This window comes from Chiloscyllium plagiosum, chromosome 12 (genome assembly GCF_004010195.1).
Source record: "Chiloscyllium plagiosum isolate BGI_BamShark_2017 chromosome 12, ASM401019v2, whole genome shotgun sequence".
NCBI classification, from domain to species: domain Eukaryota; kingdom Metazoa; phylum Chordata; class Chondrichthyes; order Orectolobiformes; family Hemiscylliidae; genus Chiloscyllium; species Chiloscyllium plagiosum.
The window spans coordinates 40,944,307-40,968,886 of record NC_057721.1 but is presented as its reverse complement, the minus strand read 5'-3'; the positions used below and the strand labels follow the sequence as shown (position 1 = coordinate 40,968,886).

The 24,580-nt window shown below is 38.7% G+C and overlaps 1 protein-coding gene across 3 annotated transcripts in view; it reads right to left on the bottom strand.

Moving 5' to 3' along the window:
- Window positions 1–24,580, bottom strand: part of kdm6a (lysine (K)-specific demethylase 6A) — a 236,360-nt gene that overhangs the window by 92,316 nt on the left and 119,464 nt on the right. For all 3 annotated transcript variants that reach the window (XM_043700865.1, XM_043700863.1, XM_043700864.1), the window contains exons 8-9: window positions 11,284–11,318; window positions 5,887–5,980 (exon numbers count right to left, since the gene is read on the bottom strand). In XM_043700865.1, the coding sequence (XP_043556800.1) occupies window positions 5,887–5,980; window positions 11,284–11,318 (129 nt within the window). The remainder of the gene's footprint in view (window positions 1–5,886; window positions 5,981–11,283; window positions 11,319–24,580) is intronic.

Here is a 24,580-nt window from a genome sequence, read left to right as displayed (position 1 = left end):
AGAAGGAAACGTCGATTCTCCTGTTCCCTGGATGCTGCCTGACCTGCTGTGCTTTTCCAGCAACACATTTTCAGCTCTGATCTCCAGCATCTGCAGACCTCATTTTCTCCTAAAAGTTTCCAACAGCACACACGACTCTGATCTGCAGTCCTCACTTTCTCCAAAGTCACTTGAAGGCTCATGGTAAAAATTCACAACCTGACAAAATGCATCACCAAATCAAAAGATGGACATTAACAGCAGAAAATTATTGACAAAGTTTCTAGAGGGGGATGAGAGATACCGAGAGAGAATGAGCCTTGCAACATTTGTCTGATGTCAAAGTGGTTCCATATCAATGGGTTTGAAACTACTTTAACTCACTGGGGAAGACAAGAGTCAGTGTTTTTTTTAAATCATGGTGATCTCCAGTATTACATGATACTTAGAATCACAGAATGGTTACAACACAGAGGCGGCCATTTGGACAGCACTACCATATCTACTGTAGGAACAACAATTACTGATTATACTGTAGCTCCTGGAAATCTGAATAACTGTCCATTACTCAGACTGACAGTCTTCACACCTTCCTACCTTAAGGGAGAGAGGTAAGCAGATTCTAACTGGACTAGTAGTGGAGAGCTTAGCAATATCTTGAATTGGTAAGCTATTCGTCAGTTCTGAAAAGTCAGTGGACTCAAAATGTTAACGCTGCTTTCTCCTCAGAGATGCTGCCAGACCAGAGTTTCACAAGTAATTTCGGATTTTGTTTCAGATCTTTAGCATTCACAGTTCTTAGCTTTATATTAGCTGTCCCACATGTTCTGGGTTAACCTCAGCTTCATCTATGCCACCGGACCACTCAAATGTAAAAAACCTGCAAGGAAGTGGGATAAGCGTGCCAGTCTGCTACTAAGACTGAGACTACACAGTTTCAAGAACCCACCCCCCCCGACTCACTCCTAGCAAATGCACAATCTCTGGAGAACAAGATGGATGAACTCAGATCACGGCTCAGGTTCCAGCGTGAACTGCAGGACTATTGCGCACTCTGCTTCACAGAAACCTGGCTCAACTCATCCATTCCACATTGCGCACTTCAGGCTGATGGTTTTTCTATTCATCATATGGACCATACAGCATCCTCAGGTAAGACAAAGGGTGGAGGGGTTTGCTTTTTAATCAAGCACCTGTGATGCATGGATATTGCAACCCTGGGCAGCCATGGCTCCCCAAACCCTGAATTCCTCACCATCAAATGCCGCCCCTTCCATCTACTACAGGAATTTACTGCTGCTATACCAATTGCTGTGTACATACCGCCATAAGCAAAGGTTGAGGAAGCTCTGGACGTGCAGTGCTCCACCAATACCATGGAGATGGAACATCCCGAGGCCCTGTTTATTGTGACTGGCGACTTCAATCAAGCCAATCGAAGGAAAGTGTTGCCCAAGTACCATCAGAACATTACCTGCCCACCAGGGACCTGAACATTTTAAACCACTGCTAAGCCACTGTGAAGGATGCCTACTGCTCCAACCCCCACCCTCATTTCAGCCACTCCGACCACAATGCTGTGCTTCTTCTCCTGGTTTACAGGCAAAAGCTCAAGCAGGAGACCCCCATGTGGATACAGGTCCAGTGCTGGTCAGGGGAGGCAGAGGATCAACTCTGGTGCTGTCTGGAATCGGTTGACTGGGCCATGTTCAAACAGGCCACAGGCACCTTGGACGATTATGCCACCACCATCACAGACTTTATCAGCAAGCACGTGGAGGACTGCACAACGAGGAAGTTAATCTGGGTGTTCCCAGACAGAAAACCCTGGATGAATCAGGACATAACAGAACCTGATAAAAACCAGGTGTGAGGCCTTCAGATCAGCAGACCCACTCAAATGTAAGAAATCCAAGTATGAACTTCGCAGAGCCATTAAGACAACCTAGGACCAATATAGATCCAAACTAGAGATCCAGACACTCGGCGACTATGGCAAGGAGTGAACGATATCACAGGTTCTTAAAACAGAGACCGTGCAAGATAGCAGATGATGATACATCCCTCCTTGATCGTCTCAATGCCTTCTATGCTCGCTTTGAGCAGAACTTCGGCGGAGCAATAACATCTACTCAGACAAGTCGTGACGAACCAGTCCCAACAGTCATTGCATCAGAGGTCAGTTTTCCTTCGTGTGAATCCAAGGAAAGCAACGGAGTACCAGGTCGTGCAGTCAGAGCATGCGCAGTACAACTGGCAGAGGTCTTCTCGGACATCTTCAACCACTCCCTGCCTGTTTCAAGAGGGCCAACACCATCCCTGTGCCTAACAAGGCTCATGCAGCATGTCTCAATGACTACTGCCCAATGGCCCTAACTTCGGTGGTCATGAAATGCTTTGAAAGGCTGGTCATGGCATTAATCAACTCCAGCCTCCCCAATACTCTTAACACACTCCAATTTGTCTATCGGACCAATAGATCCACATCAGATGCCTTATCACTTGCTCTCCACTCCTCCCTAGAGCATCTTGACACCAAGAACAGCTACATAAGAATCCTACTCATTAACTACAGTTCAGCCTTCAACACTATTATCCCCTCCAGACTGATTACTAAACTTAGTGCTCTCGAACTAAGCCCCACTCTCTGCAACTGGATCCTCAGATTCCTGACCCTCAGGCACAGTGAAGATTGGGGACAATATTTCATCGTTGAAAAATGTGGTGCTGGAAAAACACAGCAGGTCAGGCAGCATCCGAGGAGCAGGAGAATCGACGTTTCGGGCATAAGCCCTTCTTCAGGAATGAGGCTGGTGTGCCAAGCAGGCTGAGATAAAAGGTAGAGAGGAGGGAATTTGGGGGAGGGCCGCTGGGAATACGATAGGTGGAAGGAGGTGAGGGTGAGGGTGAGGGTGATAGGCGTGAGAGGGGGTGGGGGCGGAGAGGTCAGGAAGAAGATTGCAGGTCAAGAGGGCGGTGCTGGATCAGAGGGTTGAGAATGAGATAAGGTGGGGGAGGAGGGGAAATGAGGAAACTGGAGAAATCTACATTCATCCCGTGTGGTTGGAGGGTCCCTAGGCGGAAGATGAGGTGCGCTTCTTCCAGGCGTCATGTGGCAAGGATTTGGCGATGGAGGCGGCCAAGGGCCTGCACATGTCATTGGCGGTGTGGGAGAGGGAGTTAAAGTGTTCAGCCATGGGTTGGCTTGGTTGGTGCGGGTGTCCCAGAGGTGTTTCCTGAAACGTTCCGCAAGAAGGCGGCCTGTCTCCCCAACTTTCTCCCAGACAATATTTCATCCTCATGAACACTCAGCACTGGAGCCTCCCGGGGTGCATACTCAGCCCCATACTCACTGTATACCCATGACTCTGTCGCCAAATACCAGACTAATGCCATTTTTAAGTTCGCTGATGACACCACCATAGTCGGTTGAATCTCAGATGGCATGAATGGGCGAGCAAGTGGGCAAGCAAGCAGGTAAGCGTGCCGGCGCAATGTATGTTAAAATATGCAGCCTAACAATACAGTTTAATACAAGAGATTAATTTTAAGATGAGAGGAAAGGACAGAATGACTGCAGATACATTTTGGGACCAAAATTGAAATCCAACTTTTCTTTGGAATTTGAATTAAATGTGAAGACTACTCCTATAAAGGATTTGAAATAGAAAGATAGTTATTTATCTTAATCAACAGTATGAGCAGGAAAATCACACTATTTCACTGAGTAATGTATATAGATCACATCAATACAACATCAACAATAAGAAACCAGTCATGAAAATTTGCTAGTTGCTTTGTGTTTTCAAATTATATATATAATCCATAAAGTTCAGAAGTCCTTGGGTACTAAATTTGTACAAAACAAATGCAGGTTTTAAATGTCACTTCATTCGAAGAAGAAAAAAATCTGGCTATCGCTAACTTTCTCATTACAGTTATGAGAGAGACAGCCTTCATATATGGAAAAGATGGACTTTACTACACGGACCAGATTTGTGCTAACTGGTTTTCAGCAGAGCCAGAATCTTCAATACTTTAAAAGGCAAAAGGTCCACGATGTCAAGATCCAAAATTACTTATATTACATAAATAGACCATGATTTGCTTAAAAGGAATAATATAAATTGAAAATGAAATCCATCTGGAGTCAGTTGTAGTTTCCTTTTATTTTTGCTTTCCATTCTTTACCATATCAGTAAGACATAATGAATGAAAATGAAATGCAGGTTGATAGATAGTGCTACACAGTTATGAGGTTTGTAAGATTATTTTTAGATTGCACCTTCAACTTTAAAGGGCTTGAATGAATAAAGTGATCATTTTAAACATAACCCGACTTGTGAACGAGACATAAAAACACTGTGGGTAGAGAACAGAGACAAAAACAGGCATAAAATGCTTCCCAAATTCCTTTGGAAAATACTGCTTCAATAAGAAGCCAGCATTTTAAGCACCTGTGGTTAGAAGTCAACAATGGAATCGCCATAGCAACTTGGCAGTGATGAGCAGCAAAACCAGCTCAAAAGCAATGTGAATAGATTTATTACAGGAGACCACTTTGGTGTGATGAGTTCCCAGCTAATGGAAACTTCAATTAATCCACAAATTATGCCCAAGGGTATTTAGTAACACTTTTTACAGTAGAACTTTGCCACATGCCAAAGAAAGTTGAACATTTGATCAATTTATTGCAAGACTAATATTAGTGAGATTATGTTGTAGATTCTTGACCTTTCACAAAAAGTGATTTCATGGCTCCTGCTCATACAAAGCACAAAAGGCCAAAACATAAAAATATTTTATAAACCAAGCAAAATAGAGAACAGAACACATTAAAACAATAAGGGTGAATAAGGGTGTTGAGACCAACGTTGGTGTTATTACATCACCATCCGTCTTATAACAAGCTGACCACGTCCTTAATATCTAATAAATGGATGCATAAAGATAGTATTCTTTTAGCATGAATGGTTAGGCACCTTTGCTCTCAAAACGGAAAAGGTTTCAAAATTTTCATGCATTACAGAAGACCCACCCAGTAATTGTAGTAATACTGAACAGCAAATTAAAGTTAGAAAATATATGGATAAATTTAAAATGAACTAAAAATTTCAACAATAGATGCTGTAAAAGCAAGTTGTCCAAAATATAACTATGTATTCATTACATTATCTGGACAAAATAATATGTAAAGGATTATCACAGCAAACAAAGAGCATGCAATACATATGCATGTATGCTTTTCAGAAGTCAATTTTTTCAAACTATCAAGCTTGAATTCCATAGTGCAGTTGAATAAGTTGTTTATATCCAAAAACACTAGAATTAAGGGAAGGTTAAGTGCCTAAAAAGTAAACAATTTATTTTCTTCCTCCTAAATTATATGTAACTGGGAGGTGTAGTTGCATTGAATGAGGTTGTAAATCACTTCATTGTAAGTTAAGGTCTTGAAACAGGACAGATATAGTCATATAGAGGCCCGGGGAAGGGTTACAAAATGGTTCTGACGATCTAGCTCTTTAAGAGGCAAATACAAAGCTGTATAACCCATTGCATTAATTTTAACTGATTCTATTTCTTGGTTCATATCCTCAACCCTGAAAATAGAAATTCTAACAGAACTTGCGAAAAATCAGCCATGAACATAATAAGCCATTAACCAAAAAACTCAAAACTCAAACAACAAAATTGCACGATGAAAATATAATATATTGCAATAAATCATACGCAAAATATCTTCAACGTCAAATCAAATTAGTTCCAATTATTTGCATATCGACTGAAGTATATTACTGTCAACATGCAACAGTTTCAAAATTATCTTCCCATTTAGAAGACAGATACTCATTCAATAATTTGTAATTACAAACTTGACTTGATAACAGAAGTACGTGAGACACTTACCAAGCTGTTGCAGTATATTTGCTTTCACTTGTGCAGAAAGATTCTCTGTTTGCAAAAGTTGTTCATAGGCTTCCTTTGCAGCACGATACTTTCTCTACAGTTCAGGGGTGGAGGAGAAAAGAAAAACTGTCTAAAGTTTTAACTAAAACAACCTTAAAACAATCTTGGCAACTAAAACCTTTACAGTCTTTTTCTTGGAGCAGGAACTGCACGTAAACAGGAGTGAAAGATGGTTTCTCAATGCTGTCACAAAGAGACCAAGGAAATGACAATTGCAGAGACTAGAAAACCAGGTCCAACTGAAAACATGGAATAAGGGGGAGGGGACTCTTGTGGGCAAAACAGGATTTCACAATATATTTAGAAGCCACTTTGTCCTGTGTAGCTCAAGATAGGAATCATTAGTTAACAGATAAATACAACAAAAATAGATTTATACAACTCCTACCCAAATAAAACTGGTTTGCAATAGTCAGGTTTCTCTTCTGATCATTTAATTGATCTTTAAACAGAAACATTTGAGAGACAAACAAGTCCATAGTTCCTCTAATTTAACAGCATAATTTTCACCCAATATGATGTACAATGAAGTGATGGAATGGAGCAATGCCCGACAAAGGCAACATCTTTTAAAAGGAGGAAAGAGGAGATAAAAATGATAGTTCAATATCACTGACTACATCTCCAATTTCAAGATGAAGGCACAAGTCACCAATTAAACACTTCCTTGAAGATAAACAAGTGTGTGCAATAAATGAATAGCTGTCCTTGGTTTCCAAGCCTTTAATTCATTTTAATGGATCTCACGCAACTAGCATTCGCTTATGACCAATCACCAATGGATAACATATTTCACCTCCGCCTTTTGAAGTGAATTTTCCCAGCCTTTGGGATCCATGGGGCAAAAATATGGTGAAAGCTTCAGATCAGTACCTTATCATGGGAATCTTGGTTGCCACAGAGCAATGGGAGGAAGCCAATTAAAGCATTTATTGGGTTGCGGGGGGGGGGAGAAGAGAAAAAAGTGAGAGATTTTGTGCCCACAATGGCTATTAACCAATAACATAAATCTCAAGCACCATCGACAATACAGCAGCTTAAAAAGGATCCTAAATTAATATAGACTTACAACTCATATGCATTTCCTATTATAAAATTGGGAAAATAGCAAGCCTGAAGTCAACCATAAACAGAAGCTCAGAATGCGAGGTGTCCAAGGAAGACAATGGTACAATGCCAAAATCAATCTTCAAATCAATCATAGATAGACAGGGTAGTGAAAAGGTAATTTGGAAGGCTTGTCTTTATTGGTTAATTTATTGAGTACAGGAATTGGGAGGTTGTGTAGAGGATATTGATCAGGCCACTTTAGGAATACTGCCTTCAATCTGGTCTCCCTGTCACAGAAAAGATCTTGTGAAACTTGAAAGGATTGAGAAAAGATTTACAAGGATGTTGTCAGTGTTGGAGGGTTTCAGCTATAGAGAAAGGCAGAATAGGCTGGGGCTGTTTTCCCTGAAGTGTCAGAGGTTGAGGGGCAATCTTAGAGAGGTTTATAAAATGATGACGGGCACAAATAAGCTGAATAGAAAAGGTCTTTTCCTCGGGGTGGAAGAGTCCAAAACTATAGCGCACAGATTTAAGGTGAGAGAATTAAGATTTAAAAGGGACCTATGGGGCAACTTTTTAACACAGGGGGTGGTGGATGTGCAGTATGAGCTGCCAATGCAAGTGGTAGAAGCTGGTACAATTACAATATTTAAAATGCAGCTGGGGGGATATATGAATAGGAAGGCTTTAGAGGGATATGGGCCAAATGCTGGCAAATAGGACTAGATTTATTTAGGATATTTGGTCAGCATGGACAAGTTGGGCTGAAAGGTCTGTTTCCATGTTGTACAGCTCTATGTCTCTAAGTACTCTCAGATATTGGGCAAAGCCTGATGCCTATCCCACGAGGTCAGATAGCCTGTGTCATTCATGTTCTAGATTCACACACAAAATGACCATGTGACCAAACTATTGCAAAACTACTGGCACTTGCACACTAGGGGGATGTCAATTTTTAAAGAGGAAGAGAAGAAAATCACAAAAAGCAAAAGAAATAGTCTTCTCGAGCACAAAGCATGCAACAATATTTTCAACATTATCTTGCTTACATTCAGTTCCAAATTGTAATAAGTTATTTACTCAATTAATCTTACGTTTTTAAACAGTGAATGATTTTTTCTATTATTGCAATGTAAAATAAGGGATATACATTTTAATATTATTTATTGCAAGTTTGGATGTCTTGTTCTTAAGTCCGTAACTGGTGGGTTTGTGCATGTCCTAAATGCTTAACTTTATTATGTAGCCATGGTGATTTATTTTAAAAATAGCTTTTGAGCCTGGTGTTGTGTGCTCAATTAATGGACTTTTGCTTCTTTTAGATGGTTTTGCAATCCATCTAAATAATAGGGCCTGAAGAGCCTGCTCGCTCAGTAGTTAGCGCTGTTGTCTCACAGCACCAGGGACCCAGGTCCAATTCCAGCTTCGCGTGACAGTGCAAACTCCACACAGACATTCTCCTAGTGTCTGCGTGGGTTTCCACTGGGTGCTCAGATTTCCTCCCACAAACCAAATGTGCGCAGGTTAGGTAAATTGTCCATGCTAAATTGCCCATAGTATTCAGGGATGTGCAGGGTAGGTGCATTAGTCAGGGTAAATGTAGAGTTATAGGGTAGAGGAATGGGTCTGAGTGGGTTTACTCTTTGGAGGATTGGTGTAGACTTGTTGGGCTAAACGGCCTGTTTCCACAGTGTAGGGATTTTATAATTTTCCACTGGAGGGAAATACTCATTAGTTTAAAGGGAATGAGATTATTTTGGTTATACTTTACATTCTGGGCAGTCATAGAGGCTTAGTCCTGTAAAATTCTTGGGAGTAGAACGGCTGTATAGAGCAGTGCTCCTAAGAATGGATTAGGTTACCTTTCTGTAATCTGGAGTATTAGTCCCAGAACAGAAACGTTGGGATAAACCCCATTGTAGTTACTTAAAGCGGAGTACATTTAAATAGGTGAATAATCATTCTATGAAGAAGCTATCTGCAGTTCAAATCTGAAGATTGAATTTGCAAATTACTTAAACTGACTGATACAGGACTCAAGTGCAAGTTGCTTCCATTCAATTTATAAAGGAGTATTTTGGACTGAGAATACTCATTTACTGTGTGAATACATTTTTATGAATTTGTATTACAACCAGGTGGATTGATCTATTCTATTTGAACTTGTTATTTTGTTAATAACTTTCTCTTACATTGTTAAAGTAAAATCTACAGCACTGCCAAGAGACCACTTTGTTCAAACTAAAACAAAGCCAAAATCAAAATATGACTTATCAAATCAGATTCCTGAACAGGATCTGACTGGTCTGGTAATAACTTCAGTTGGGATCATAATGCCATATATATGCAGATATACTGCTTTATCGCAAGGTTTGTAGCTCAGGTTGAGGCTTAGGGTGCAGGTTTGCTCGCTGAGCTGTAGGTTTGATATCCAGACGTTTCATTACCTCGCTAGGTAACAAAATCAGTGGTGACCTCCAAGTGAAGCGAAGCTGTTGTCTCCTGCTTTCTGTTTAAATCTTTCCCCTGGAAGGGGTTCCTGGGGTTTGTGGTGGTGTCATTTCCTGTTTGTTTTCTGAGGGGTTGATAGATGGCATCTAGATCTGTGTGTTTGTTTATGGCGTTGTGGTTGGAGTGCCAGGCCTCTAGGAATTTTGTAGATGACAACAAGCAGGCCAAACACAGCCAGAAACCCTAACCATCTTACCATACATCAAAGTTTCAGAAATGACAGCCAGGCGGGGGCCACTCAGAATCCTAGTAGCACACAAACTCACCAACACTCTCAAACAAAAACTAACAAACTTAAAAGACCCAGTACAACCTATGGACAAAATCAATGTCATCTACAAAATTCCATGCAAGGACTGCCATAAACTGACATCACCACAAACCCCAGGAACCCCATCCAGGAGAAAGATATAAATAGAAAGCAGGAGACAACAGCTTCACTTCACTAGGAGGTCACCACTGATGATGTTACCTAGTGAGGTAATGAAACGTCTGGATATCAAACCTACAGCTCAGCGAGCAAACCTACACCCTATACTGTTTTGTCCGATACATGAAACTATGAAGTCCATTGAAATGTGAAACATGTTCCGATTATGTTCAAATATATAAATATTAACAGTTTTGAAAAATTAAGCAGATTTCTCCAAGTGCGAATAAAGTCTGGAAATGTCTTTGGCATGAACATGCAGGAATATACCAATTATTTTTCAAGATTAATATGACTATTTATTGAGTGTGATCTTGTAAAACGTGGTAAAGGCACTCAAAGTAAGCTTTTATCTTGACATAACCTTAATTAAAAAAGGAGAAAATATCAACTAAAATGCAGGCAAATGCAACAGTGAACTAAATTTTCAAAAACAGCTGATTTCATTTTCAGCAACCATTACTTTGTTTCTATTGGAAACTTAAGCCTTTTGAAGTCATTGGATTATCAAAGGAAGAGTGCCGGTCAACACTCATTTCCAGACTTTATTGCCTGATGTAGCACTATTATGCACTTAGAGCTAGACAGTGTAATGAGGAAGATATGCAAATGCCATGAAGTTGCTGTCTGTTGAATGATGGCCCTCTACTTTTCCCCACGGGTGCCAGCTAATGTTGTTTCCTGATAAAATGGAGTTTCAGCCAACAGGAAACACAGAAAAGTGAACTTGGTTACAAATTGCAATTAAGACATCCATTCAAAAGCTTGAGAGAAGAATCGTTATAGTTAGAACATTTCTACTTTATGGTAAATATTAACTTTGCTAACTTTAGCATTTTTTTTAAAAAAAGGGAGTGTAATGCTTGAAAAGAAAACAACTCGAGTGGTCAGCTTTTTGTGACATATTCGTGCATATCTAAGTTTTGCCAGCTGACCAGTTATTTAAATTTCCAGACATAGCAAACCTTAAATTAATTAGCAAATGATAACATTCTAACATAACGGAGACAAATATATTCCTGTCAATTACCAGTATCTTGAAATAGAATTCACTTTGTTCAGTTACTGAAAATGCCACAGCTTTGCAAAAATCTTAGGAAACTTCACCAAAAGTGCAAACTACTAGCCATATTACTTAATTTGCAAAGAATTCTTTCCTTGAACAAGGATTCAAGAAAGTGTTAAAATATCTTTGTCTCCACAATCTGTATCTGTCTTTCCATCCTTTTTTACTCTTTTTCCTATTAGCCAAACTCACTTACCATCCCATTCCTTCCCTGCTCTACAGCCTCTACCACTTAAATCTAACTTAACTGATCAAAGAGATGCATATCTGAATCACTTACCTGGATTTCATACAAGTGAGCAACATGGAACTGAACTGCAAGGAGGGAAAGAAATAGTATGCATTGTAAACGTTTTTTTTCAGTTATACATAAAATGAACAATTATATTCTGCATTTCAGAAATTTTATTATACTGTTAATTAGCATGACATTCAGTTGACAGTACATAACCAATATTAATCAAAGACTTTCTGAAAATTTAATAGCCACAAAAGTTCATTGATTATTTCTACAGATGACAGCATAACTCATTCAAGCAGTAAAAATTATAGAGCACTTTGAATAGTGAGATTTCCAAATGTACCAGTGGATTTCTCATGGTAGAGTGCAACAAAAGTGTCAGAGAAAATACCAGTGGGCAAAGTTACATTAGTTAGCAATCAAGTATTAGTGGAATTTAAATGAAATAACCAAGTATTTCCGAGAAAAAGACATTTTGTGAAAGATTTTCTTCTCACACTGAGACAGTTCATAATACCCATGTATTCAAGACAAAAATCAACATTTATATTGCATGAGAGGAAAGTACTATTCACTACCAAGTGAGTAGCAATGGTTGATAGAGACATTGCTAATCAGAGTCCAGTTATCACCCCCTCTCTTGTGCAGTATAAATTTTGCTTTTCCCCTTGAATTCGCATTCTTTGACTAGATGTCTCATTTTGCACCAATACTATTTATTTCAAAATTCCCATTCATTAATAATGCTATTTCAAATTGTTAAACAACTGCTGTGTAAAGATTGCATTTTTTATTTTGTTTTTGGTTGTAAATTGTATGGAAAAAGACAGCTTTAAAACCAAAAACTGCCACATTTTTTTAAAGTTAATTTTAAGGCACATTGACACTGCTGTTTTATTCAATCAATGGGGCAAGTGAGGGATGAGGGCCAGTGGAGTTTACCCCATCAAAACTATATAACAGAAGTTCGCAGTTATTGTTACAATCTATTTACCTGTAATAAATAACGATTTTTGGTAAGTACAGAAATCTGGTCTGTGTTTGCTGTTACCCAGAGTTTACTGACAGGCAAACTGGGAATTCACATACCTGAATAAAAGCTTTAGCTTTTGTGACAATTCCAGAAATAACAGGGCTTGATTTTCAGTGTGCTTCCTCAGTGAGATATAACAGTAGGTAACAATTCTGGCTGAAACTATTTACATTTTTGTGGAAATCTGTGCTATGGATTCTTTTGGTTCTGCATTAATTCAATGGCAGATTTAAGCACTGAATTGTGGCTGTGTGCTTGTGTTAACAAAACAGAAAATGTTAAGGGAGATACTGCAAGCATCTAAAGTGGAGTAAAGTTAGACATTGCTGTTAGAAGGGTTTGTGGGAGTTGAGCAAGAAGACAAAAGAAACTCAGAAAGCACTGAGGAGCGTCACTTGGAAAAAAATTCAGCTATGTGGAAACTGGTTGCAAGTCTGAAGGCAATACTGTATTATTTTCACAGCAAAAGCAAGTACTTTCATGTGCCACTAATTTGACAAAATATATTAAAAACCCATTAACAACAAAGTGACCACGATTCAGCAAAATCAGAGAAGCTGGTGAAGCTAGCATGGAAAGAATACAGATAGTTCTTCTATAATGCAATGTTAGTATTCTTGCACTATAGAAAAATCACGCTTAAGAAACAGCGCTTGAAGATGTAATTGCGTTACAACCAACATGTTTTAAAAGTTCACACTTCAGAAGCAGTGTCCCCAATTAGTCAATCACGTTACCGTGAAATCCTGTCAATGGAACATGTTATAGCTGAATGCCTATATAGAAATAATATTCAGGGTGAAGTGGCAGTGAGATCAATGACTGTGGCAACAGAGGTCAATCAATAGTCATAACATTTTCTATTTCAAAAAACCTTTGATAGTCCCACATAGGTTATTGTGCAAAATGAAGCCACATGGGATTGGGGACTATAATGACACAGATTGTTGCATCCCTCTTAACCAAACATCAGAATTTAAGAGTATAGTAAATGGGTCTTTTTGGAGTGCAAGGCAGTTGGGCTTTAGCTATTCACAATTATCTGAATTAGGAATAAAATGCAATAGTTTTAGTTTTGTGTTGTCAGCAAATTTAAGTGGAAAGAAGAGTGGTGAAGAGAAAGTAAAAAGGGCTCAAAGCATTTAGACAAGAGAATGGACAAATCCACATTACACTGCATTTGCCATGCATAAGTATGAAGTTTCCCACTTTAAGAGAAACAATTGCAGTATTTTAGTTAAAGAATAATAAATTATGAACTATTGATGTACAAAGCTCCTTTTTGCCAGAGCACACCTGTCACTGCAAGCAATTAGAAAGGCAAAAGGTACGTTGGCCTGCATTGCATTAAGGGACTTGAGTACAGGAGAAAGATTGTCCTACTGCAACTGTACAGGGCCTTGAAGAGACTACATATGGACAAGTATGTGCTGTTTTAGTCTCCTTACCAAAAGATATGCTTTAGACACTGTGCAGCAAAAGGTCACCAGACTCTAAGCTAGGACATCAACTTTGTCATGAGGACAGACAAGATCAAAATGGACCCTGACTCTCAAGAGAATGAGGGAGAATCTCCTTGAAATGTATAAAATACTGATGGGGTCAATAGACAAGATGCTGGATGCAGAATGCTGCCCATAGCTGGAGGATCCAGAACAAAAGCTCTCAATCTCAGAATACAGGTCTGCCATTCTTGACTGAGAGGAGGGTAAATTTCTTCAGACGCTGGTGAACATGGAGTGTGGTGGAATTCACTACCACAGAAGGTCGAATTTGCTCAAGAGAAAAACAGATTGAAAAAATAAAAAGGTATTGAGTACCAATGATATAGGTAAACCGATTCTGCTGAGAGAATACAAGCAATTAGTGGCTAAATTGAAAAGCAGAAGCTAAAAAGGTAATAATCTCTGAATTACGAACTGATCGACAAGCAAATTGGTACAGGGTCAACAAGATTGTAGAGGTAAATGCAAGGCAAAAATTTACTGTGGGAGAAATGGGTTCAAATTCATGGGACATTGACACCAGTACTGGGGAAGGAGGGAGGTATTCTGATAGGCCAGGTGCCAGCTGAGTAATGCTGGGACCAGTGTCCTGGCAAATTGCATAACCAGGGCTGTGGATAGAGCTTTAAACTAAACAGCGGTGGAGTTGGTTCAGCTACATGGAAAAATATGAAAAAAGGAGAGAGAGCTCAGCACAGTTATTAAAATTTCCAGAACAAGAAATAGAATGGTGTACAGAAAGTACCATGAATCTAGGCACAGCCGATGAGGGGACATTTATGAGAAGGGGGGAGCAATCAACACAGAATTGAGGGTGCTGTACTTAAATGTACATACTATACCAAAACAAGGTAAATGTGGTTGTGGTGCAGTTTGAAACTGGGAGAGTTGATGTTGTGAGCACCACAGAGACATGGCTGCAAGGAGAACAGGGTTAGGAATTAAATATCCAAGGACATACATCCTATTGAAAGGACAGGCAGATGGGCAGAGGGGGTGGAACTTGTTTTGCTAGTAAGAAATGAATTAAGTCAAATCAATAGTAATAAGTAATATAGAATCACAAACGTACAAAATAATTCAATTGAGTTGTGCACAGGCCTCCTACCAGTAGTCGGGATTGGGGAAGAAAATAAATCAGAAGATAGAAAAGGAATGTAAGAAAGTTCCTATTACAATAATCTTGGAGGACCTCGTGTAGATGGACTGGAAAATCAGACTGGCAAATCAGACTGGCAGTGGATCTCAAGAAAAGGAATTTGTGTAATATCTAAGAAGTAGTTGTTGTGGGGAGCTAGTAGTAGAGCCCACTGGGGAACAGCCAATTCGGGATTTGGTGACGTGCAACATGGCTGACTCGATTAGGGAGCTTAAGATGAAAGAACCCAGAGGAGACAGTGACCATAATAACAAGAGGGAGAAGCTGAAATCAGATGAAATTGTATTAAAATGGAGTGTAGGTACAAAGATATAAAGGAGGAGCTGGCCAGAGTTGATTGGGAGGGGAGCCAAGCAGGGAAGACAATGAAGCAACAATGGCAGGTTGTAATTCGGGAGGGACAGCAGAAATATATCCCAAGGAAGAAATAATCCACTCAGGAGGACAAGGGAAGTCAGGGACAGCATAAAAGCAAAAGAGAAGAAAGGGACAAAAGTGGACATGGGACCACTGGAAAATGAGGCTGGAGAACTAGAAATGGAGAACAAAGAAAAATCAGAGGAACTGCACAGGTACTTTGTATCAGTTTTCACAGTGGAAAACCTCAAAGGCATAATAAAGTCAAGAGAATCAGAGACCAGAGAGAGTGCACTGGCAATCACTAAGGAGGTGGCATTCGGGAAGCTGACAGGTCTGAAGGATAAATAAATCACCCACACTACACCTGAAAGTTCTGAAGGAAGCAGCTGGAGAGGTATTGGTGGCATAGAGTCAGGCAGGGTCCCAGACAATTGGAAAATGGCTCATGTAACACCAGTGCTTAAGAAGAGCAGATGGCAAAAGACAGGAAACTATAGACTGGTTAGCTGACCTCAGTCGGAGGCAAGATTTTCAGATTCCATTGTTGGGGATGAAATTGCAAAGTACTTGGAAGTGCATGAGTGTTGAGATAGGACTGGGGCAGCATGGCTTCAGTAAGGGGAGGTCATGCCTGATAAATCTGTTAGAATTCTATGACGAGTTAAAAAACAAGTTAGACAAAGGAGACGCAATTTGCAAGAGTTATCTGGATTTCCCATAAGCCTCCAAGTGCTGCCCAGGAGGCTGCTAAACGAGAATCCGAGGTGTAAAGGACAAGGTACTGGCATAGATGGAGGATTGACGCACTGGAAAAAGGCAGAGAGTAGGGAAAAAGGGATATTTTCCAGAATGGCAGCCAGTGACTAGTGGAATTTAATTGGACTCCATGTTGGAATCACAGCTAATCACATTGATCTGAATTAAGGAAGTGAGAGATCTGGATTAAGGAAGTTTACAGAAGACACATGGAAAGAAGCATAGAATCCCTGCAATGTGAAAAGAGACCATTTGGCTCAAAGTCTGCGCCTGTCCTCCGAAGAACATCCTGTCCATAACTAGGCTCCAACCCTATCCCCGTCACCCCACATTTACTACGGCTAATCCACCTAGCCTGCATAAGCCTGGTCACTGCAGAAAACTTAGCATGGCCAATAACTTGAACATCCTTGGACTGTGGAAGGAAACTGTGATATCCAGTAGAAACCCAGACAAATACAGAGAGAACGTACAACTCCAGACGTGCAGTGCATCCAAGGGTGAAATTGAACCTTACTCCCTGATGCTGAGAGACAACAGTGCCAACCACTGGACCACCATCCCACTTTCTGATGAAGGGGCAGGTAGTGTTGAAGAAACAGGAGGCTGCAGAAAGACAGGTTAGGAGAGTGAGTAAAGAAGTGGTGGATGGAATACCACTGTGAATGCTAGTGTGTGGTTATGGACTTTGGTAGGAAGAAGAGGCAAAGACCATTTTCTAAATTGGAAAGGCTTCACAAATCTGAAGCACAAAAGAACTTGGGAATCCTCGTTCACTACTCTCTCAAGGTTAAAATGCAGGATGAATTTGCTGAGGAAAGCAAATACAATGTTAACATTAATTTCAAGAAAATATATTGTTGAGGCAGTATAAAGTTCTGGTTGGATTACATTGGGAATATTGAGAGCAGTTTTGGGCCCCATCTCAAAGGATGGATGTTCTGGCATTGGAAGGAGCACAATGAGGCTCACAAGAATGATCCCAGGGATGATGGGTTTGTCATATGACAACAACTCTGGGTCTGTACTTGAAGTTTATAAGGAGGAGGGGGGATTGGATTGAAACTCTCAGAGTACAGAGGGGCCAGGAAAGGAAGTAAGGAAGATTCCACTAGAAGGAGGGACTAGCATTCAAAGACACAGCCTCAGAATGAAGGGACTATCTTTTGGAATTGATATAAGGAAGAATTACTTCAGCCAGTGTTTAAGCTGTGAAACTCATTGCTATAGTGGGGTTTGCAGGCCAAGTCATTGAGTGCATTTAAAATAGAGATGAATAAGTTCATGATTGATAGGGGATCAAGGGTTATGGAGGGTTTTGGGGGGGGAGGCAGGAGAATGGGGTGGAGAAACATATCAGCCAGGACCAAATGGTAGAGCAGACTTGATGGGCTAAATGGACTAATTCTGCTCTGATATACCTTATATATAGGGAGAGAGGAGTATAGTGCTGAATTAGAGGATCACATTGCATGTAGAGTGAGGTCTATGTGCCAAATGGCTTATTTGTACTCAAATTTTCTTTGCTTCTAATTGAAAATATACCAGTGCTTTAAACAACAATGGCTCATCTAGCTTAACATGGATTTTTACAGACAACCCACCTCTACATTCCCACGGTATCATAAATAGATTTTTTTCTCATCTGCCTAAAAATACTTTAAATGACAATAGTAAATGCCTAAAAATACTGCCTTCACTGTGTACAGAAGTGAAAAGGTCACTGCAAAGTGAAACAAAGTACAATGCACAATGGGGGAAGACCACATGGAAGTGCAATGGGATAATGGAGGCAAAATGAGACAGCTGTTTAATAGGATAGTTATTTCTACACTGTTTGCCTGTCATGCAAGGTGCATTATACATGATTTATAAAATATAAATTGTGGTAACTAATAAGATTGTGTGAAGTGAATTAACCAACGCAAGAATAAGGACTTGCTTCGATCACTCTGGGATTCAAACGTCTTTTTAAAATCCAAAAATATACAGATTTGTCTACTTTAGATCAAGTTAACAAACATCAAGCAGCATCAACTGCTGTTAGGAATTGTTTACAGACCATCAAGCAATAGTGGTGGTGTACTGTACAGCATAAATCAGGAAATTAGAAATGTAAGTAACAATGGTAATGCAGTTGTCATTGTTGACTTCAATCCACACAGACTGAATAAACCTAATGAGCATGAATACCTGTAGAGTGGATGCCTGTAATGTGTACATTATGGTTCTCTAGCGTATCTATCAAATAAGGAGTAGGTCATTTTAGATCTCGTTTAATGTAATGAAAAAGGACTCAATAGTCTTGTAAAAAAAATCTAGAGGGAAGAGTGACAATAATATGAAGATTTTCAAACTTAATAGAAAATTCTATGTAGTTCAATCCAATCCAATCTTAAATCTAAACATAAAACTTTAAAGTATAAGATGGCGGCTATATCCAGGCAATGGTTAGTATTTCAAGAATGAATAAGTTTTGTAATAAAAATACATTCATCTGAAGTACATAAACCCAACAGGATTAACTGCAGTTAACAAAGAAAGTTAAACATTGCACTAAATCAGAAGGCAGACTTATAAAGTTGCCAAAATACTGTTTGGTAGCATTTCAGAATTCAAAGGAATAAAATGAATGCAAACTAGCAAGAAAGATCTTTTAAAAAAGACTGAAAGCTTCCATAGGTATATGAAAAGGAAAACAAGAGAAATATAGCGAGTAAGAAATTTATCCTTTTAAGCCTGCCCTGCCATTCATGATGATCATGACGGATCTGTCCCAGACCCATCAGCTTCTCTTTAGTGCTAGCTCCTCATAGCCCTCAAGCCCGCAATAGTTCAAAAATCCATCTACCTCCTCTTTAAATACTTTCAGAAATCTCGTCTTCACATCCAGCCACAGAATTGGAGAAGGATCACTGAACTCAAAACGTTAAATCTGTTTCTCTCTCCACAGATGCTGTCAGACCTGCTGGGTTTCTCCAGTATTTTCTGTTTTTGCTTGAATAAAAGGTTCAATGTATTTAGCCATTTGTGACAAGCCATCTTCTTAATTGCAGGAATCACCCAAGTGAATGTCTTCTGAACTCCCTCCAACACCAGTGCATTCTTTCTTAAATATGGTCAACAAAACCATACACAGTATTCTAGGTACAGCCTCACCAACACCCTGTGCAAGTTCTCCATATTTTTAAACTCCACTCCCTAGAGAAGATTATCAAAGACAAATGAGAATTCATGGAGGCAGAAACAGGAAACTTTATAATGTGAAATATAAATTAAACTAATCACTTTAGAAGTTGCAAGAAATTTCTAAGAAACAATAGAATCAAAGAAATTAGTGAGAATGAGGAACTGAAAGAAATTAACATTAGTAAAAAATTAGTATGGACAAATTGGACTGAAAGTTGACCAATACACAGGGCCCAATGATTCCAGAATGTCAAAAGAGGTGACTATCGAAATGAGAATGCATTTGTGAACATCTTTCAAAATTCTGTAGATTCTGAAATGGTGGCTGCAGACTGGAAGACTACAAATGTAACCTTTGTTTAAGAAGTGAAAAAAAGTGAACTAAAGACTTGTTAGCCGGGTGTTAGTAGTAAGGAAAATATTAGAATTCATTGTGATAACTAGACATGCAAGTAATTTTCTGATTGGGCAGAACCAATATGAATTTATGAAAGGGAGCTCATGTTTTAAACTTCATGGGAGTTTTTCTTGAAGTTATTAGCAGAATTTAAGGGAAGAAGAAGAAAAAAAGAAAAATCAGTGAATGTAGTATAGTTGGATTTTCAGAATGCTTTTGATAAGCTAATAAAATTGAGGATTGTCAGATCAACCATGATCTCATTGAATGCCAGACTCAATGGACTAAATGGACTTCTCTTTATATGTAGTATGATCTTGCAGATTACATACAGAAAGTTAGCAAGCAAAATTAGAACACGTGGGTTTGTGGGGAATATACTAACAGAATGAGGTTTGATGAATTAAAAGAAACCAGTGTGAATAAATGAATCATTCTGAGGTTGGCAGACTGTGACAAGTTGAATACCATGATCAACACTTGGACCCAAGCTTCTTATACTGTATATCAGTGGAGAACAAATGTCGCAAATTTTCAGATGTCATAAAAACAGGTGGGAATGGTTGCAAGGACGATGCAAAGAGATATGAAGGGGACTTAGACAGGCTAAGCGAGTGGGCAAGAAGATAGCAGATGAAATATGACCAATTGTGAGGACATCCACTCTGGCAGGAGAAACAGAGATGCAGAATATTTCTTAAATGCTGATAAATTAATTGCTTATGCCCAAGACACCTGGGTGCCCTTGTTAAGTCACTGAAAGCCTTTAGAAGCTGGAAAGTGTTTTGGGCTTTAGTGTAGGAAAATATGAAAACATGAGTAAATATTGCTTCAAACACAGAAAATTGGTGAAAACACAGGTGGAGCACTGTGTGGGGTTTGAATTCCTTCCCCAAGGAAAGATAAATTTTCTAAAGAATGGATGGATGTAGATTCACCAGACAATTCTTGGAGAAAAAGTGAGGACTGCAGATGCTGGTAATCAGAGTCAAAGTGTGGTGCTGGAAAAGCACAGCCGGTCAGGCAGCAGAGGAGAGTCAACATTTCGAGCATAAACTCTTCTGAAGAGCTTATGCTTGAAACATTGACTTTCCTGCTCCTCAGATGCTACCTGACCGGCTGTGCTTTTTCAGCACCACACACAGACCAATTCTTGTGATAAGACTATCCTATGAGGAGACATTCAGGACAGTGGGTTTCTCTGGAGTTTAGAAGGATAGAAGGGGGTCTCATTGAAGCTTAGAAAATTCTTAATAGGCGTGACAAGCTTATTACAAAAAGGATGTATTCCCCTGGTTGGGGATGCACTGGATGGGGTCTAGAAGCAAGCAATAGTGACTTAGAATAAGAAACACGTTATTTAGGGCTAAATAAAAGAAAGAATATCTTCATGCAGAGGATACTAAATTATTGAAATTCACTATCCCAGAAGGCTGTGAAAGGTTATGTATGTTCAAGACAAAGGCAGTTAGAATTATAAATAACATCAAAGGACATTGGTATACAATGGAAACACAGGGTTGAGGTAGATGATCAACCATGATCTAGAAGAATGGCAGAACAGGTCTCAGCAACTAAATGAACTACAGCAGTTCCTTATTTAAGCGTTCCAGGCACTTCCCTACATATAGAGAATTGTGAGGCAGCCAGGATTTCAGTACCACCCAGACCAAAGATTCATTACATTCAAAAAATAGGAAATGAAGTTAACCTGAGCTAATGGTCCTGCAGTAATATGAAATACTGACATCAAAAATACAAATAGCTTTCTGTAAGTCCCAAATTATCTCACAATGCATTAAAAAAAAAGAAAACAAAATACTTTTTGTGGAAAGTAGAATAAATTCTTTCAGCAAGTAAAGAATATCTTAAGGCAGTTCCAGAATAAACAGTTTACAACAGTATTTTTTTGTCGTAGAGTACTTGAGTACTGTTGGAAAAAAATGACGTTGTTAAAACCTTTTGTCTTATACTAATCAGAAGAGCTACAGGAAAATCAATTTAAGGGGAAAACCAACATGACAGGAGCCTATGCCCTGTAGGCAAAAAGAACATGTACACAAAATGTACTTGTTTCAACTCAACACAGGTGAAATCCATTTGGTGATTCAGTTGTCAGGACAATTCCATTGCCATAGTCAACCAGTCAGATTTAAAATTTAAACAAATCCTGGAAATTAACTGTCAGCCATCATTAACTGATTACATTTGCCATGACAATGCCTCTTCGCTAATCAGATTAGCACTTTCCTTTCATTACAGTATAAATGCTGATTTTTCTCCTTAAATTAGTATTTTTGAAATTGCCCTGATGAATGCAAGACTAAAAGCACTGATGATTTTATTTTAAGCAATGGCCTAAGTATTGATTTTTATAGTGGTTCTGAAAAAGGTAAAGTTTTCTTTGTTCACAATGTTCATTTTTATTTTAAAAACAAAGTTGGCTTTACTACTACAACTGACATAACTCAAATATACACTTTATACTCTACAAAATGTTCAAAAATACATTAAAATGAAGTGAACATTCTTCTGCAAACATGATGTAAATGAGGAAGGCATTACCAAGGCTTTTTTAAGCCATTAAAACAAAAAAAAAATACAGTACCATTTATTGGGAATAATTGTAAATTGAGAACAGTGCAATTCATATGGTTTGCGCTTGTCTCTTTATTCTACGATTGCCATAGGTTCTAGTTACTGAAATGACATAACAGAATATAGAATACCAATATTACCAAATGTACAGAATGTCATCACAGGTTATTCAGAGTTTGCAAATAATGACTATAAACAGCAACTCAACAAAGCTCCTTCAACAGTATCTTCCAAATCCGCAATCATTACTCTCTGGAAGAGGAGGAGTCTAGAGAGCAGGAGGTGCAAGCAAACATGTATATCTGCACATTTCCCTGTAAGCCATACACCATCCTGACTTGCACTTTATATCCCTTCACGGTCACTGGATCAAAGTCCTGGAACTTCTAACCCAGCAGCACTGTGGTTTGTACCTACACCATGTAAAATGCAGTAGTTGAAAAGGTGGCTCACCGCCACCTTCAGGGAAATTAGTAATGGCAACAAATGCTGGTCTAACCAGTAGTGTGCAGATCTTGTGAAAAATCATTTCAAAACAGGATTTAAAACAGCAATTGTACATCTACTATACTATGGCCATTTTTCCATATACAGAAAACACTGATGCATACAGATCTGAGGAAATAAAGTCCAACTAATTAAACTACAAAGTAGAAATTATTTGACCTTATTAGACAATTATATTTTTGCACCAAAATTTCAAATTATTATACTTTACTGTAATGCAAGTAAATGAGTTTACACCTGTACAAAATTGTTTATTCATGTGCAGCTCAGTCACATAACTCATAACCAAAGTATTAGTATATTGTTACAAACGGTCTTGGAAAATAAATTATTTATTCCTAATAGGTGAGCACTACACAAAGAAAAGTACACAAATGAATTACTTCCAGAAAATTTAAATTTCTGTGGCAACGTAAGCAGATGGGGCAATCAATGTGCACACGAATAAGGCTCCACAAACATTAAGTGATAATGATCAGGCAAACTGCTGGTATATATGCTAACCCAGGATGCTACGACAAATCTGTTTTTTATCCTTTCGTGGAATTTGGGTGTTGCCAGCAGGGCCAGCATTTATCAAGCATTCTGAATTATTTTTGAACAGGTTCTTTCTTGAACATCTGATGTCCATTTAATTCACCCACATCACAAATAGTGCCATAGGACCTTTTTCCATTTGCTTGGGCAAATGAGAAAGTCATAATGTTTAATATTTGTTCTGGAAGATGACACCTTCAACAACATAATTGTTCAGTCTTAGACTTAAAATTTAACTTAGACAATGTGCTCAAATCTATTCTGATCCAGAGACATTGAAACAAGCTGACAACCTAGAAGTTAGTTTTACAACTCAAGTAGGAACTTGCCTTGCCTTTGAACAGTCTTACTTACATTCTCCTTGTATAGTTTCATTTGTTACATGCCTTTTCTAAATTACCTTACTTTTCCACATTACCTTATAAGACAATCACACAATTAGTATTCAAAATGTAAAATTTGATTAATTAGTTATTGAGGTTAGTGGTGGACTTACTAATGGCTAAAACAAACCCTATTTTGTACATGGAACAATTCAAAGAATTATATTTCCAGAATAATATAAAGGCCGTAAAAGAGCATATAATGGAGACACACCAGAAACACTCGACTTCAGGCGTGAGGAATAATTGGAAGAGTTACGATTGCTACTTGGTAAAAGGAAAAATAAGCTAAGAGTTTTTCAACATAGTTGGTTCTGATATAGGAAAAATAACCACTCTGTCAAGCGTATCAAGAAACCAGAGGTCATAATTTCAAAATTATTGGTGAAAGATCTGGAGGGAAGGTCGGTTTTGTTTTATATGCCCATACCAAGGACACTCTGCAAATGGAAACCAATTCCATAAATCATTTTTAAAAAGGATATGGTTACATAGCTGAGAATGAAGCTCGTACAGAATTACAAAGACAATGTGAAGCGCAGCACAATTGTTCCTTTAAAGAGCTGACACTGACATGAAAGACTATAAGGATTCTTCTTTTCTCTGCAATAAATTTTCTATAAATTACACAAAATGCTCCAATTGAGGCCTAAGTAGAGTTTTAGAAGTGTCCTGCTTTAGTCTTCTAATCCTCCATTATTCAACTAAGGGCTCCACTTTAATATTAAATTTTTCATTTATTGGCACGTGTATTTCAGTGAGAATACAATAGTGAAAAGCTGTTATTTATCACCACAATATGGCCTATTTTGAATAATGTTAAGAATAAGGAAAAAAAGTCTAGCTTGAAGAGAGTCCATCAGTCGTGAGCCAGCTCATCATGTGCCACTGTCCTTCCGCCTTTAGTTAATT